General features: G+C 38.4%; 1 protein-coding gene across 1 annotated transcript; it reads left to right on the forward strand.

The window, feature by feature from the left end:
- The first annotated feature begins 1683 nt into the window (after nt 1-1683).
- ZFAND5 (zinc finger AN1-type containing 5) lies at nt 1684-14972 on the forward strand. The gene is made up of 5 exons (XM_031058951.1): nt 1684-1862; nt 2283-2394; nt 2803-2900; nt 12917-13042; nt 13307-14972. The coding sequence occupies exons 1-5, from the start codon at nt 1712-1714 to the stop codon at nt 13453-13455; spliced, it is 636 nt and encodes a 211-aa protein (XP_030914811.1). The 5' UTR covers nt 1684-1711; the 3' UTR covers nt 13456-14972.
- Nucleotides 14973-17906: the final 2934 nt, after the last annotated feature.

A 17906-nucleotide genomic window follows, 5' to 3' on the forward strand; every position in this document is an offset into this window, starting at 1 on the left:
GGTTCCCCTTGTCGGGCGGCGCCTTGAAAATGAACGCGGGTGAAACCCCAGCCGTCTCCCGGAGCCTGGAAAAGCACGACTTGTTTGTTCAGCGTTGGTTAGCAACGACTTGAGCGTTCTGTTAGGGGCATGCATTTCAAGTAGTGTAAGACTCTGCCGACCAAAGGAACTGCTGAGTTTCTAGTTTGTACTGGAATATTAGAGTTGGCGTCTAAAGCAACATTTAGCAAGTGGAGAAATTTTAGAGCACTAACTCGGAAATTAAACAGGTCAGTTGATGTTGGCAGTGTGTTTGATAGCATATTGATCTTACCTGGCTAGTAACAAAAGGGCAGAAGTAGTGTTTTGCTGTGTTATATAGACATAATTCTGTATCTTGTCAATGACAAGATTTTTTTAGATTTCCTCTAGGTGGGTCGGGCTTTCTTGTAGCTACTTTGACTGGTGTGTTTGGCTGTAAAACTGTATCAGATAAAGTGAGAAGTCATGTTGTAGCCAGAAAGAATGCTATTTATACCGGGAAGATATTACAAAACTATAAATAATACAGCTATTTATAATTGGAAAATTAGGTCCTGTGACCACTAGCTGACAGGATGAATTTTGCTTGTTTACTTTCTCCCGGTTTTGCTTACTGTCATCCCAGAAGTTTAGTTTAGCTAAAGGCACCTGTCAGTTGCAGTTGTACTAGGGAAACATAAGTACTACTTGTGAGCTCTCTTAATTAGAATCATTTTTCTCTACGCTGTAACGAATTTACTTTTGGCATTTTTGACTTCTAGTAAATCTCAGCTGTCAAATATCTCTTACTGTGACAGTTTCTGAATAGGAAAACAGCAATCCAAAGTTTATACTAAAATGTATTCAGATGCCATATGTGCAGCTTCTACTAAATTTAAATTTTAGTGCAATATTATTGCATTACTTCTCTTTGTAGCAAATGCATGATTACTGTGTTCCAGTTTTATTGCCCTTGGGAGTCAAGGATTTAGCTGCTATGCCGTTTTCTACTAACCTTGCTTTTCAGAGGTTAACAGGTGGTGAAGGTGAAGATATTATTTCTAACATGCTTAGCACTGACTGGCTCTGGAGGTCTTAGAAGTCTTGACACAACCTGGTTAGAGAAGGGTTTTTTTGGTCTGTAAATGTGTAAGCTATGTAACAGAACATACTCAGTAGTTTGGAATTGTTATTGTTATCTCCCTTGGAAGAGTGTTGTGAGAGTAATTGTGAAATTAACCTCAAAATTATGTAAGATCTGTGCTGAAAAAGCAGGGCTTTTCTGCTGGAGTCTCTTGGCTCTACTGGAGTCCAGAAAAATAAGCTATGTTATTTTCCAGAACTGTTTTGTGGGTTTGAGCTCAGTCTTACTTATTCTGCATATCCCCGTGCAGAAGCTGGTACTTAAGGAGATTTTTTGGCTGTCAAATTAACCTGCACATGCAGTTCAGTGCTCAGCAAGTATATTATTTCTCAGTATTAGTATGATGACACTGTCTTGTCTTAAAGGTTCGTAATGATGTTACTTAGCAATAAATTGTGCTCTTGAACAGTATATTAATGTTCATATAACCCTCTTTAAGAATGGTGATATCACTTGGTGAGCAGGCATGCTTAAAATTCTTTTAATTCTTCATACGTTTAACCTGTGATTGATTTTGGTGACATGCCAGCTCCTAATGCAGTTTTTGATTTTATTTACAGCATCGAGATGACTCAGGAGACAAACCAGACCCCAGGGCCCATGCTGTGTAGTACAGGATGTGGATTTTATGGAAATCCTAGAACAAATGGCATGTGTTCTGTTTGCTACAAAGAACATCTTCAGCGACAGCAGAATAGTGGTAGAATCAGCCCAATGGGTAAGGGTGTGGGGAGTTGTTGGGGGTTGGGTTTCTGTATTTCTGTAGAAATTAAATTTACAGAGGATTACAAGGAATATTAGAATGTTTTGTTGGAGAACTTCTGAAAGCTGAACTGAAAGAATGAATATTCTAAGAAAATACTACTTAAAAGCACAGTAAAGATAAAAATAATTTCTGTGTAATTTGTTCTGGTTTGCTTGGCATTCAATCATAACTTGCTTTCCCACTTAGCCACTTCTGTTAGCATTATTTTATGCAATCTCTATTTTGGTTATTAAGTAAAAGTGTCTTTAAGTAAAAAGTAATGAGCAGTAGCATTGAAAATTATATGCAAGCAGTTCATAGCTGTATAGGAGTCTATTTGATTAATGTGTTTTCTGCGATTTGTTCATAACTTGTCAAATTCTTGTTACCTAGGAACAACCAGTGGTTCAAACAGTCCTACCTCAGACTCTGCATCTGTACAGAGAGCAGACACTAGCTTAAACAACTGTGAAGGTGCTGCTGGCAGCACATCTGAAAAAACAAGGTAAAATTGAGGTTGTACTGTGATGGTTGAATGAGCTGTGAGTGTGCTAGAAGGCCTGCATCAATCCTGCCCTGTTGCGGTGAGTGCCTGCAGAAGAAAACGGGCCTGACAGGGCTCTGTGAATCCATGTAAATTGAAAAATCATTCAGATATTTGGTGTTGTAGTGCTGCAGTAAAAGGAATTGTTTTTGTTTATCTACGGAACTAATTTGTTACAGGCTTGCCTGTTTTTTTCTAGAGAATCTAAAATAGAATAAAGAAGTGTATTTTGAAGATAGTAGAAACATAAGTCAGGAAAATGTATCAGTAGTGACTGAACCAGTAGTTCATTAATGGGTCTGAACAGTTCAAGCTTTTATGACTAATGTAAAACTGATGTACATTTTGTGTTTCATTGTGCTTAAACAGAAACGTGCCTGTTGCCGCTTTGCCTGTAACACAGCAAATGACAGAAATGAGCATTTCAAGAGAGGAAGAATTAAAACCGAAAACAGAGACTGAGCCAGGTATGTTATCAGCGACACTGGGCATAACCACTGTCTTAACATGAGTGCAGGGTGTGTTTACTTTCTGAGTAGCCATCTCCTGTTGTGGTGGTAGTCTTAAGAAATGTGTTTAGGATGCTTTTTGAGTACAGTCTCCTCAGAATAAAGAAAAAGGACTAGTTCCAGAACAGCTTTAAAATATATGTTAATTGTTAGTAAAAGAATTGACACTTATGAGGGTGTTTTTAGATCCCTAACATTTGTTTTTAAAGGTGAGGCACTCTAAAATCGTATTAGGGCAAGGTGTTCTGTTTTGAAGTGGAACTTGGGATTCGGTATGTTATCCAGCAGAACAATTCCAGCTGACTCATGGCAGTCAAAATGGCCTGTTGTGTTTGGAGAAGGGTACTTAATAAATTCCATTCTACAGACAAGTGAGGCTGTTGGGGAAGGGAGAATAGGTGGTTTAGAAACATTAACAGAAGTTGCTTAGGGTTCTTGAACTAATTGAATAATCTGTAGATATACTCAATGCATTGTTTCAGGGAGGTAGGGTAGTTGCAGCTTTAATTGTTATGTGTGAATTGTCCGTTTAACAGTTTTATTCTCATGCTGGATAGTTGTAGCTGGAGTAGTAAAACTTTGATGACTGAGCTATTTCTTGTAGTGAGGCAGAGAGGGAGGGAGGACAGCTTGCTTAACCTAACTAGTGAACAACTAAATTTGTACCAGTTTGTTCAAATGGATATCTTAACGCACCTGTTTTGTTCTTAACAAATCCAGAGTTTTTTATTTAATTTACCAGTTCTGAAACAGTTTTAAAAACTAAAAACTGATATGTAGTAGGAAATCTGTTTACTCAAGCTGAAAGTAAAATCTGTTTTTTCAGTTTTGAAGTCATTGAGATAAAAACAGCATCAGTTGCTACTAAGCACTGTATCAAAGTGGTTTTTATCTAGTTATATCTTTGCCAACAAAGACTGGTCTGACTCTTGATGTTAATTTGCTCAGTATTTGTACAAAGGGTTTTTACCATTTTCATAAGTCATGCAAAATCAAGGTTCTGTGATACGAATTAAAGTACAGCTATACAATATATTGTGTTTTTTCATTATGTGTGGACTTAAGAGGGAATTTTTGCAATTATTAAATTTCTGTAGCTGACATCATTTGAAGAGGCTTCACTATGTGACTGAAAAGTAATTTAAACTTTGCACCAATATTCATTAACACATTGTGGTGTGTTATGAAATCCCACTGGAATGTGTCAAAAAGGAAATAGGAATACGTAAAATGGTAGCAATGCAGAAGTAATAGGTGATTTTGCTTTTCTTAGTTGTCGTTTTTCCAGCTGCAAAGAAAGTCTTTAGTTATTGTTGATGTATAACCTGTTTTTCAGGTACTGTGGGTCAGCTGTATGATAGGTCGCACTGCTCACTATTGATTAGAATGGGGGAAAAATCCAAAGCAGCTCAAAGATACTTAGGAATTGTAGTAAATGATATCACAGGTTGAAACCAGTAAAAGCTGTCACAAGCTTGTGTAGAGATGGTTGGAAATACTACCAGAGAACTTAAATGGCTCTGGAAAAACTTGAAAACTTGAAAAAACTACCTTCTGAGAGAACATACCTGTAAATTCATGGGGCAGCCTCAGCTGCTATGATGCCCAAGTTCCCTTTTAAGTGTTGTTGTTTGGCATAGATCCTAGACAGTGTAAGATAATGTCCTTATATACTGTTCTAACAGTTTGTTGGACATCTTAATTTAACAGTGTTGGCTATATTTAGTGGTGCATTACTCTGTCTTACAGGCAAGAGAAGCTGGCCAAGACTTTTTATTAAAAATTCCTGGTGTGTCTGGACTAGGCAGATTTTTTATCTTCCTTTTTTCCAGTAGCATCCGTTATGTGTTGGTCTCTTGAAGACAAGCTGGAACAATGGTAAATAATTTGCATCACCTGATAGCAACAAAAGTTAATACTTTCTTTGAGATATGATTCTGTAAAATAATGCAGTCATGGAGTTGTTAATGAAATAACTGTGTAGCTCTAAGCATAGCATGACACTAGAGACAATTTCATAACCAGATGGTACTAGATCATGAGCTGTATCTTTGACAGTATGAAGTCACATTCTCTTTTGCCTGCTGTTCATTAGCAAAAGAGATTTTGTATGCTTCCCTTACAAATTAGAAAGTTTAAAAGAAGGATTATATCTGGTAAATTAATTTTTTTTGCGGTCTTGTAGCATAAAATTATACTTCTTTTGCTTTTGGAATTGAAACAACTGACTAGAAAGTGGAGAAGTTGTGAAAAAAATAAACTATGAAGTTTAACAAGCTTGCTTCTCTTGATTTTGTTGGGATTTTGTGTTTTTACTTTGCTCAGGTTGATTTTGCAACCTAGATTTGCCTTTAGGGGAAACCTGGTGCTAAGACAATTTTACCTTAACATCTGACGAAAGGCATGGTGGATGTAACTCCGCTGTACCTGACATGATTGTTTTCTTGTAACTTGTTGAAGTGCTCTGAATCTTGACTGCATGCCAGGCACCCATCAAAGCCTCACTTGCCTCCGCAGCTGGACAGGGGAGAGACAATAAAATGAGGGGTTAATAGGTTGAGATAAGGACGGGGAGAGATCCCTCCCCTGATACCTGTCAGGGGCAAAACAGACTTGAATTAGAGGTGTGGAGTTTATCATTAACAACATCAGAGCAGGATAATGAGAAGTAAAAACAGACCTTAAAAACACCTTCCCCCCACATCCTCTGTGCCTCCTACCCCAGTGGTGCCAGGAGCCAGGGTTGTGGTCAGTTCATCACCCAAAGCTCCTCCTGCTCAGGGAGAGAAGTAATTCTCTTGCTGCACTATGAAGTCCCTCTCACTGAAGAGAGCTCTTTATGTATTTCTCCAACATGAATGTGTGTCAGGAGCAGCAGGTCCCTGAGAACTGCTGCAATATGAGCCCATCCCATGGGCAAGGGCAGCCCTCAAACTCCTGCAGGGTGGGTCACTTTTCCATGGGGTGCAGTCTTTCAAGGACAGGCTGCTCCAGCCTGGGAGCAGAACCCCTCTCTCCACAGGTCTCCCATGGGGTCACAGCCTCCCTTCAGGCATCCCCCTTCTCTGGTGTGAGGCTCCTCCCTGGGCTGCAGATGGATCTCTGCATCCCCGTGGACCTCTGTGGCTGCAGGGTCTCAGCTGCTTCACCATGGTCTGCACCACGGGCTGCAGGGGAATCTCAGCTCCAATGCCTGGAGCACCTCCTGCCCCTCCTTCACTGACCTTGGTGTCTGCAGAGTTGTTCTTCTCACAAGTGATTACAGCTGATGCTGTGCAACAGCTTCTGTTTTTCTTTGTACTTAAATATGTTACCACAGAGCTGTTACCACCGTTTCTGATTGGCCAGAAAACAGCACAATCCAATTTGGAGCTACAGGAATTGGCTCTGCCAGACACGGAAGAAGCTTCTACCATCTTCTGATAAAAGCCACCTCTGTAGCCTTGCACTACCAAGACCAGGCCATGCAAAACTAATACAGCACTAAAAAGAAATGGTTTTAAAAACAAGTTTGTTTCAACAATTGTATTGTTTTAATGCACAGCATATTTTTAGCATTTTCTTAGACTTTTATAGGTGATTATTTTGCTAAATGATCAGCCTCTAGTCAGGTCTGTCAGGGTTTCCAGACACAGTATCAGCACTGGCTCAAGAGCGTAGTACTTTTTGTGCTTGTTTTTGGTTGGGTTGGGTTTTTTAATGCAGTAATGCTCTGATTTAGGGATTAGTGTTATATGTAAGTAGTATGCCTTATGAAAAAGTAAACCAGAAATTGGACTGATAATGGTATTCTGTAAGTTGCATATTTTAAAAATACCCAAATATTGTTAACTTCCATCCGTGCTGTAACTTACTCTTCCATTCAGCAGCAGTGTTAGAAGACAGCAGGCAATGCTGGTTGGCCTGTCTCTTTGCTCTATCAAGCTGTTAGGATTAGAGCTGTTTTACAGCTGTTGGGGATTCAAGTTGAGGGACCCTGTAATGGGTTACTTCCCTTGCTATGCTGTAGGTAGAGGCAGTGTGTTGCAGTTAATATTGTGAGTAAGATGTAAGTAAGGTAGCTTATGATGTCTGGTAAGATCAAGATGGACGTACATGATGTTCCTTAAATCTGGTTGTAATGAGTGCCTTGTTTGTTCTGGTTTGTTTTCACACATGACTGTAGTAATTTCACCATGTTGCTCACTGTAAACAGTTCCATTGTATTAGTAACACAGTCTGATATGGTAATTCTAGATTGTGTTTGAAGTAATTAGCTTGTCTTCATGTTTCCCATGCTTGCTGTAGCTTTAGTAAACACTCCTGATTGAAAAATTTCAGAAATTAAGTCTCTTGTAAGCACTGAAGCTGTCCACTGCATAGAAAAACACTGAGGACCTAACTGCTGGCACTCTGTGTGTTGGTGATAGCACATTATTATTATTATTATTATTATTCTAATAGTGATACACCATGCATGTCAAGTCTTTATGATAAGCAAATTAAACTGTGTTTCTGTGTGATACTGAAACTGGGGAATCAGTATGTTGTATTAATGGGGCATATTAATTTAAGGTGTTAAATACGCAAATGGAAGAGTTAGAGTTAGGCATGGAGAATTGAGTGGCATGCTGCAGAACATTTATATTCCCACTCTTCAACATGAAAATAAGCATGATGGAGGTTTGTTCTGCAGCCTTTCATCACAGGCACATAGGTTGGCATAGAAGTTACAGTTCCTGAGCAAAAGTTCGACAAAGCATAATAGGTACTGCCCATCCTTCCAGACTAAAGTTTTATGTACAAGCACCTTGTCTTAGATTAACCCCAGCTGATAGCTAAGTGCTATGCAGCCACTCACTCAGTTCTTGCTCTCCGGTGCTGAGGACACTTGTGGAGGAGAAAACGAAACCCCATGTGTTAAGATAAAAACAGCTTAACAATTAAAATGAAGGAAGATAAGCAATGCTGATGGTAATAACAATATAATTGTAATGAGAAGGAGGAATAAACTCCAGAGACTTCGCAAGTGGAGCATACTGCATTTGGTCACCACCTGCTGACTGATGCCCAGCTCATTCCCCAGCAGTGATTGGCAGCTCCCAGTCACCATCCCCCATTTATACATTGGGAAGTGTGTTCTGTTGTGTGGACTATTCCTTTGGCTTGTTCATTTAGGTCAGCTGTCCCAGTGATTCTCTCCCCTGGCTTTTTGTGCACCTGTTTGCTTGCAGAGCACATGAAACTGAGAAGTCCCTGTTTTCAAGTAAAAGCACTATTTAGCAATATTTAAAACACTGGTTTTATTATTTAACACTAGTAATATATCAGCATTATTCTCATACTGAATCCAAAATGCAGCGCTGTACCAGCTACTGAGAATAAAATAACTCTATCCCAGCTGAAAACAGGGCAGTTGTGCTAATGCGCAGTATAAGGATTGTATTGTGTTAGTACTTCTGTTACTACTACTATTGTTTCAGCTCCATAACTGCAGAAATGCATCTAATGTATTTTGGATAACTTCTGACTTGACCTTTTCTCTCTCTTGTTTTGTTTTTTTCTGTTTCTTCAATGCTGGGAGCAGTTACCTTCATCAAGTCACAGTCCTTAATTTCCCTGCACTTTCAGGAATTTGTGCCATTGTTATCCTTTAAGTTTAAGGTGTTTAGATTTTATTTTGGTGAATTTTTCTTCAGTCAGAGAAGCTTCTAAAAACTGTTCTGTTACTTTTGTATCCCTTTCTGGTCATTTTAGATATGGGGAATGTTAGAAAATAGTACTGATGGATTTTCAGGGTGTTTTCTTCAACTGAAATATTGGATTCATTCCTTTTCAGAGTGAAAGCTCTGTAATACTGATACTGATACATGTTTTTTTTTTAAGTAGCCGTACTGTTTTATATAAGAAAGCTGCTGACAGCTTTGAACGTTCTTAGTGTAGTTCTTAATTTTGCATGGCATTCCCATGAGTCTAAGACCTTTATTCTTCAGTTCGTAGAACCTTTTTGCATGTAGATTGAGTAGCTGTTGTACTTTGTCCTGTGGCTGACTGGTTCCATCAGTGGCCTTGCTGCTCCTCTTGTAAGGATGCATCTTATCTTTAGGCAACACTTGAAGGAAATTTTCCAGAATTCGTGATGAAATGCCTGCATTTGTGTAGACTTTTTCAGGGAGACACATCCAGTATAGGATTAGGTTAGTCTTCATCATTAATTTGCTAGGATAGTAGCCATCTTTGGCCATGATGGTAATGCATATTTATAGTGCCTACAGGCAATCATATAAGACCAAAATAGTGTTAATAAAAGCTTACCCAGTTCTGGAAATCAGTTGTCCCTAAAGTTTTTGGCATTGTACTAGGGGAACTGATCTGGTGAAATTTGAGTGAAGTAAATCTTTGCAGGTCTTGAGCCAGAGACAGGAGGGGACATGACCAGGGTGATGGAGGGGACTACACAGAACCATAGAACCATTTGGGTTGGAAAGGGCTTTATAGATCATCTAGTTCTAAGTCCTCTGTTCCTGTGCATCACTACTCTTAAAGAATTTCTGCCTAGCATCTAATATATGTCTATCTTGTAATTCAGAAGTGTTTCCCCTGATCCTATCACTATCTGCCCACATATAAATCTATCCCTTTGTTTTATTATCCCTCTCAGCTTAGAGAGGTTTCAGTAAGGTCTTCCTAGAGCCTTGTCATCTCCATGCTGAACAATCCCATCTCTCAGCTTGGCTTCATAGGAGAGGTACTTCAGCCTCCTAATCATCTTTGTGGCCCTCCTCTGGTTAACCCCGCAGATTTACGTCTTTCCTGTGCTGAGAACCCCAGAGCTGGATTCAGCACTCCAGATGGGGTCTACAGTAGCAGAGTAGATGGACAGGTATTGAGCTCATTTCGTAAGTTTGTCCAGATCTCCCTGTCTGGCGTCCCCTCCTTCATGCTGAGGATACGCTTAATCCCTGTCTGTGTAACTGATTAAGATATTCAAGAGCAGGGTTCCCAAGACAGAGCCCTGAGGGATGCCACTCATCACCAGTTTCCACCTGGACTTGAACCATTGACCACACCTCTCTGGCTGTGTCCATCCAGTCAATTCCTTATCCACCACGTAGTCCATTCTTCAATTCCATGTTTCTCCAGTTTGGAGATCAGGACGAAAAAGTGCATGCGTGCCAGTAAGAGCTCTTTTACAGTGGTGAGAATTTTTAGTGGTGAGGAGTTTGCTTCATCTGAACACTGTTACTGAGGAAGCAGGTCGACAGGTACCAGTAACCACTATTTTACAGCTTTTGGCACTTCTTCAGCTACCTGTTCTTTGGTGATACATAAGTCATTTTGAGCACTTTGATTAACACTGTGATTTCTGGCATGAATTTAAGTTAATATCTTGAGGACCGGAATTGTACTTGCCCAGCTGGATTTGTCTTTTGTGTTAAAGGAAGCCTTTTGTGGCAAACCTACTGTAAGAACAGTATTTTGATTTAGATAGGCTCTTGATGTCATGGCAGAACAACTGCAGTTTTCAGTATTTTTCATCTGCAGATTGGTGAAAAAGGAATTTTGTTCTGAGCTCTAGGGGACAGGGCGGGCAACTTTTTTGTCTGTCCTCACCATTTCTCAGAAGCACATTTATGAACATTTAACATCATAAAAGCCAATCAGACTAAAGTCTGCTGGCATAAAATAATAGCAGAATCCTTTATCCTTGGACAGTAATAAATGGAACATTTTAATTTGGATTTAGGGAGCTGTGTCCCCTCTTGGCTTGGTACCTTTTAGTGACTATTACTGCATGTTGTGTCCTGCTTTTCCTCCTTGGAAGATATTTTAGTTGTGGGGGAAGGATCCTGTTCAGCAGCTCTTTCAGGGAACGTGCTGCTGCAGTTTCTTAGAATCACTTTCATCGCTTTACACATTGTGGGCTGCCATTGTTGCAGTTTCTTGATCCTAAGACGGAAGTATGCTTGTAGTAATTGGTAACATTTTCCCTAGATTAATTTGTTCTCAGAGGCTTTGTTTTGTGGTGGAGTGATCTACTAAGCTGTCTTTTTGCCTTGGTAATTCCTGGGAAGTTTTAATTTTTGCTTCCTTGTTGACATGTTAGGCAGTGATATAAATGGTTCTCTTCTCATTTTCATTTTTTCTTAGTGTATGTTGGGAGTGACTTTATGTTACTGTTGATTTGCCCCCCTCTATATTTTATTTAGCATATGATTGAAACAGCATGCATGCTCCCAGGGCTCAAAATTTTAAGTTACTTCTGACACAGATGAAGCTTTCTCTTTACTAACTACACACCAAATTGCAATGTGTGTGTTTCTGGTTCCTGTTATTCATCAGGTTTGGCTTACAATTAGCATTTCATTTTGAAACAAACTAGCAATATAACAAATCTTAAAAAAAGAGATTTGACTATACTTTTGGGGAGGTGTTCAGTCTTTGTATTTTTTTAAGGCCATAGCTGACAGTTCTTAGCCAAGGTGCATAACATCTAACAGGTACACTCAGTTTGTGATATTGCTGGCTGTTAGGCCAGTTTTTGGTCTCAGGCTCTCTAGTAGACAAACTGGTACTGAACAGTGATTTGCTTAGGATTTAAAGACAAGTTCAGATTGTCATATTTGTTCATCTAGAAAATCTTAATCAAAACAAATTCTTTTCACCAAAAAAATGTTATAAAATATCTGCAATGTGACCAAAAAAACCCCATCAGGTTGTAAATGACCTTGGTTGTTCATTAGCACTGTTGCTATGATGTAGAGATATAAAAAATGTTAGCAGTCATTTGTTTTACTGCGTGGAATTTCTTGGTGATGAGCACTGAAGGTTCCCTGTTACTTCTGAGAGTTTGTTGCTTATAAGTCTTATTTATATTCTGAAGTCTTGCCTGGGGCCTTTCTTGTACAGTGAATTGTGAAGTTTTCTATGACAATGCAAACACAATTTTAAAAAGCAAGTACTATTCAAAAGAATATCATCTAACAAACAATATTTGTATGAAGTTGACTGCAAATATGTCCTTGAGGCTTATGTATTCCATTTATTATGAAACGCATTTTGTAATAAATAGATGTTATGATAGATGTTATCATGCTCTGAGAGTGTTCAGCAAACTTGTACCAAGAGCAGGTATTACAGTTGTGTACAAGTGCATCTCTCAGCTTTCCTTAGTTCCAGTTTTGGATATGAAGAGGATATCAATTTAAAAAAATTAAACTTTTGGGGTAAAACACTTTTTGCAATAAAACAGCCATGTCTAAATATGTGCTAAAGATGTCTGAAGAGGCAATTGAGAAAGTACTCATTTTGACTATACCTGCTTGAACACCGAAACGGAATAAATTGCAAAAAATACAAATATGCAATGCAAATCTGCACTTTGTTATTTAAATGAGGGCTCTTTATAACTGTGTATTTTGTAGCTGTGTTCTGGATCTGTCATAGAATTAGGGTTCTAGCTGCTGTCTTGGTGAACTGCTTTAGATACCTGACTTCACTGCAGAAGTGGCAAAACAACCCAGTACTATTGCAGGAACACATTACTGAATTTCTTTTTCTTTTTTTTCCTAAAATATGTTCCTGTTAGTTATATCTTCTACAGAGGTATCTGTGTTCAGCAACTTTAGCTGTGACAATATTGTTACTTTTTAGATTAAGTATTACTTGATCATATGATTTATTTAAATATAAAAAGTGTACATGGAATTTCTGTCATGCTTTTCAAGCTTGTGTAGATATATAGAGTAAATGCCATATATTTTCTAGCTGGTTGAAATGTGGGGAATAATCTGAGTGTCTCAAGTAGTCGGAAGGAGTGGATAAAAATCTTAATTTCTGATTCATGTTTTTAGACTAGTTAGTGTAGTACTGTAGGCAACAGATGTCAGGATCTTAGTAGTTGAATTCATTCTTACTGTATGCATACTATTGGATACCTCATGAAGTTTAGAAAAGCAAATTTAACCCTTATTTCCTTTGTGTGCTTTTAACAGTTGTTACTCAACCAAGCCCATCAGTTTCTCAGCCTGGTACTTCAGAGAGTGAGGAGAGAGCTGCTGAACTGCCGAAACCAAAGAAGAACAGATGTTTCATGTGCAGGAAGAAGGTTGGCCTTACAGGTATGAGAATACCTGTAATAAAATTTTAAACAAATTTTCATTATTAGTTACCTCTTGCTAGATTAAACTTGACAAAATTTGTGTTTTATTAGATTTATCAGCTTTTTCACAATTCACACAACTTAGTAAGTCCATTTTTTTTTTCTTACTCTGTATGTCATAGTAGACAAACATATCCCCTTTGTAGTGACTGCACCCTTAATTAACACCACAATTAAAAACTAATTCCAAGTAACATTTTTTCTTTTTCTGTGCACTTTTCAGGATTTGACTGCCGATGTGGAAACCTATTTTGTGGACTTCACCGTTATTCTGACAAGCATAATTGCCCATATGATTACAAAGCAGAAGCTGCAGCAAAAATCAGGAAAGAGAATCCAGTTGTGGTGGCTGAAAAAATTCAGAGAATATAAATTAATGTGCTTGTGAAAAGACTGACTGACTTTTTGTGGGGCTTTTTTTTCAATACATCCTAAAAACCATGAAAAGAGCAGGTGCATGGTCATTTTCCTTTGTTTTCCAAAGTTTTACTTCTAGTCCTGTCTGTCTAAATGATACTTCAAATGTTTGGGTGTTTGTTACAGGCAGAATTGGATAGATACAGCCCTTGAAAATGTATATGCCCTCCCCAGAATAGATGGATGATCAGAAACCTGTACAGGAATACACATGCACAGAGGACAGACTCTAGTTCACATGTGCCAAACAGATGTATGCAATCTGCATGTGTGCAGCAGCTCTGCCTTTTGAGATGTGCATGAGGTATTTAATGTTCGGCTAATGTTATATGCCTGTTTTGGAGAAGGATACATCAAAACAGTTGGCAGTCTACTTCTATCATTTAAAATCTCATTCTACTTTTAGTTGCCACACTCCCGTTTTAGTTTTCCAGCAGAATGCAAGCTGTGTAGAGGGGTCTACCATCACAGTAAGATGAGCGTCTTTGCCATATTTAAGTCACTTAACAACTACAGTGAGAAAAATGTAAAAAATCAGATACATATAAGAAGAAAATTGTTTTGTAAAAGATTACCTTAACTTAAGAATCCTGAAAAAAAGTTCCCAAAGGAAATGTCCCATTAGGAGCTTAAGAACTGGCCTGCAACAGAGTTGTCCGCTTTTCCTTGCCTAGCTGAAAATGTTGTGTAGCACAATATTGTAAGATTGGTTTTCAAAACACAGTTACAAATGTTTCTAGACATATCACAGCATCTCTATCAAGCAACACGGGTCTGAATAAGTTGCTAAAATACTAGAGCAGTTTATTATTCATGTACTACTTATGTTCTGTGTGTTCCAAGTTCAAAAGAATATTAGGAATTAATTTTTCTAGTTTTAAATGTAACGATTGCACCGTTCTGCATGGAAAACCATACCTAACATGGCTGCTGTAGACTTAAATGGTAGCTGGAACCACTCTTGGAGGGCTGCTTTATAATTTTTAATTGTACTTGGGTATAGGACTGTAGTGTTCTTGGGTGTATTGCATGGGCTGCGTTATCTACGGCATTGTACAATAACAACTCTAGAAAAGGCAGTATTTTTCACTGATGCTTGTCTGGTAATATATATCACTTCTGTGTTATAATGGAAGGGGTTTTTGTGATGTATGAAACTTGTGTTTTTTATATAAACAAATACGGTTTAGACTAGTGTTGTGGTAATGCCTGTTCTCATTTGTAAATAGTTACATACATACACAAGGCACTACTCCTACCTGATTTTTGTTGGCAGTTTTCAGTCTTGGTTTTTACTTCACTATTAAAAGTGTCAGGTTTTCGCTTCTAACTTTGTTCTTCTGAGTTATTAGATATGCAAACATGTACAGATAGTTCATATTTATGTATTGCACATAAGCTACCCAGCATCTATGCTATATTGTATTATGTAAATAATAAAAATAATGTACAGAAGGAAATACTTCCTTTTATGGTAGTTCATTGGTTTTAGTTCTTGCTGTAATGAGAATGTGACCTTGTAGAGGATCAAGTGCAAAGTTTAATATAAGTTCTTACAGATATTGTCCTATGCGTAAGCTTGCCTATGTCCTTACTTGGATATAACAGCTTGCTTTTTTGAGACAAATAGCCATGAGCAACTGGGGTAGAGGTAACTACTTGATGACCTGACAAAAATGCCAGCAAGTAACAATGTGCTTTAAAGGGAGAAAAGTATTAGCAACGAACGTCTGACTTACTTCCAGTGGATTTGTCATGATAGAGCCAGAACACTGACTAAACTGTTCTGTCCACATCTTCACCAGCAGACCCCATCAGTTACTGTCAGTGTCAGCAACCCCATACAGGTGGTAAATACACCTGGTTTATCCTTTCCAGTGGGAAGGAAAAGGATACATTACACAGCACATGTTGCAATGGAGAAAGACATCTTCAATACTGGATGATCCATAAAAATTGCTTATATCAGAAATGGATAATGTGTATTCCACCAGTCAGCTGATAGCCAACGTGATAAGTTAACACTCCAGCCACTGTGTGTACCTCCAGTAAGGGAACACAGGCATGCTCTGGGACTTTGCCATGGAACTGCTTTAAAACACCAAAATTACAGTATTTCTACCTTATGTATTAAAGCGACATCTGCAACTGCATTTCAGCATAAAGGTGTTGACTTTTTTTTTTTTTTTTTTTGTACCTGAGAATGCCCTGTAGCTGACTGTTTGAAGAACTGTCTGGTTTTGATACTTTCTTTGCTAGAACGGTTTAGGACTGGTACTAGTACTGATACTGATGTTTTATGATTATGGTGGTCTCAATCTCAGTCTGATTTTTTTTGTATGAAGGTTGTACTTGCAAACACTTGTTGAAATACTTGATCTTGGTACATCTGTACAGCAAAGTATGGAATGAAAAACCCTTCTTTTTCTTGTAAAATCATTAACTGTATCATGTAAATTACATTTAAGTGGAGTATGAGCATCTCCTTAAGTCTGCAAGTCGGCCAGTGCTTTGTTCTTTTAATAGTGTATGTCCTGAGCACTGATTCGGTTGAGGCTCACAAAACAAAGGAGGGGAAAGCTGTTTGAAAAGAGCAGGTATTGACAAAGTATGTGGATGGGGACACTATTCAGACTTAAGTGTAAACACTGGTACATTTTCCAAGAAAGAAACATAATTGCTTCATGTGTCACTGATCCTCCTTAACATTTGCTTGTTAGACTGAGATCTTTTTAACTCTTGCATAAACACAAGTTCTGGGAAAAGTCTTACTCTGTTTTACACAATATTACTAGATGGTGGTGACTTTTTAGTTGGGAAACAGAAAGGGCCATATAAACACGTGAATAAATGAAAACACCTAGGTCATCATTTCATAATCTTCAATCTCAAATGCTTGCCTAGCCCCAAGTGTTATGGCTCTGCACTACTATTTTCCACAGGATTCTGGGCAAAGTTACTGACAGTTGTTACTGTTAAACCTGAAATTTGGAATGTAAGTATGGCCTTCTTGTGGTGGTTCCAATGCTGATGAGCTGCCAGATGCTTTGGTTGATTGTTGGTTTTGATGCATAAGGATGCCATGGGGCCAGGAACCCCTGACTACCAACACCCCTGACATGGTGCTTAAATCTTTGAAACCCTGCTATTGATCACTGGTGACTCTCCTTTGGAAGATCATTGTTCACAGGTGTAACGGAATGTCTTAGATGCTTTAGTCACTGAAAGGGTACTTAAGGATTTGACTCAGGTCTGGTGTCACTGATGAGTCAAAATGCATGTCATTTTTCCCATGTTCCTAAGCTGCTCTGCAGTATCATCTGATGCATCTTGCTTGAAGGAGGAAACGTACAGCAAATAAGGAATTGGTTTGTTTCACGTATCCAAGTGAAAGCAGCTATGACTCAGTCACAAATGGAACTTTGCTTTCTGTATAGATGTGTGATTTTTTGCTGCTTTCATTAGTTTCTCTGTCAGCCAGAAATAACAGTTTTTCTCACAAGTAACATATTAGTGGCTCCCATGATCTTTTTCTGTAATTAAATACCCAGGATGTTGATGGACTGCTTTCTGATTTAGGACACAAAGAGCTTTGGCAGTATACCTGAAAGTACCTGGATGGCATTGGAATTGACATGTGACAAACATGAGTAGTTAGAAAATAACTGAATAGTTAGAAAACTACAGCTGAAAAAATAATGAGTGACTGTATGTTGAAATACAGTGCAGGAACAAAGTTCTGTCTGTGAGTGCAGTGAGAGTTATCATCACAGAGAGTTTTAAGTGCCATTTTGCAAACCTGGGTTGTCACTTAATCTACTGTAAACACTTGGGAGAAAGCGCTTCAGCCTTTAAGTTTCCTGTTCCAGAAGTAATTTAGTGATGGCCAAAGAAGCAGTGTTGGAGTTTGGAGGTTTTTTTCATCAAAGGAAATACAGAGGCCATTTCTGCTTGAAAGGGCACATCAGCCGAATAAAGCCAAACCAAAGACGGGATCACTCATAGTATGAAGATTTGAGTTCTGTAGGAGGCAAATTAGCAGAATATCAGCAGTCTGTGATTTGATGTAAATTAAATGAAAATAGGGGTAAAGATGGGAGTACTGAAATAAATGGAAGAATCAACATCTACAATAGTCATCAAAAACTGGCTTGACTGTTTTATTTGTGTAGGTAGAATCTATTATTTAAAAAAAAAAAAAGTTGATAATTGAAATTAGTAGTGTCATAGCTTCCTGAAGAAGTTGTCCTGTACATATCTTTTGTACTAGATGGTAAGATGCAGATGACAAATCCTTTTTTTAATGCCTATTTCATTTCAGTGTGTGTTTCAGTTGTGAGCTCATGGCCAGATTTGTAGCAGCATTGGAAGATGGGCTTCTCAGGTGAGTGTTACTTCAGCTCAAA

Source organism: Geospiza fortis, unplaced genomic scaffold, assembly GCF_000277835.1.
Source record: "Geospiza fortis unplaced genomic scaffold, GeoFor_1.0 scaffold279, whole genome shotgun sequence".
Classification (NCBI taxonomy): Eukaryota; Metazoa; Chordata; class Aves; order Passeriformes; family Thraupidae; genus Geospiza; species Geospiza fortis.

Excerpts from the sequence above, each read along its gene's own strand:
- ZFAND5 (XM_031058951.1), top strand. The coding sequence starts at position 1,712 with ATGACTCAGGAGACAAACCAGACCCCAGGGCCCATGCTGTGTAGTACA. Across the intron at positions 1,863-2,282 it reads TGGTAGAATCAGCCCAATGG|GAACAACCAGTGGTTCAAAC; the intron begins GTAAGGGTGTGG and ends CTTGTTACCTAG. Across the intron at positions 2,901-12,916 it reads GAAAACAGAGACTGAGCCAG|TTGTTACTCAACCAAGCCCA; the intron begins GTATGTTATCAG and ends TGCTTTTAACAG.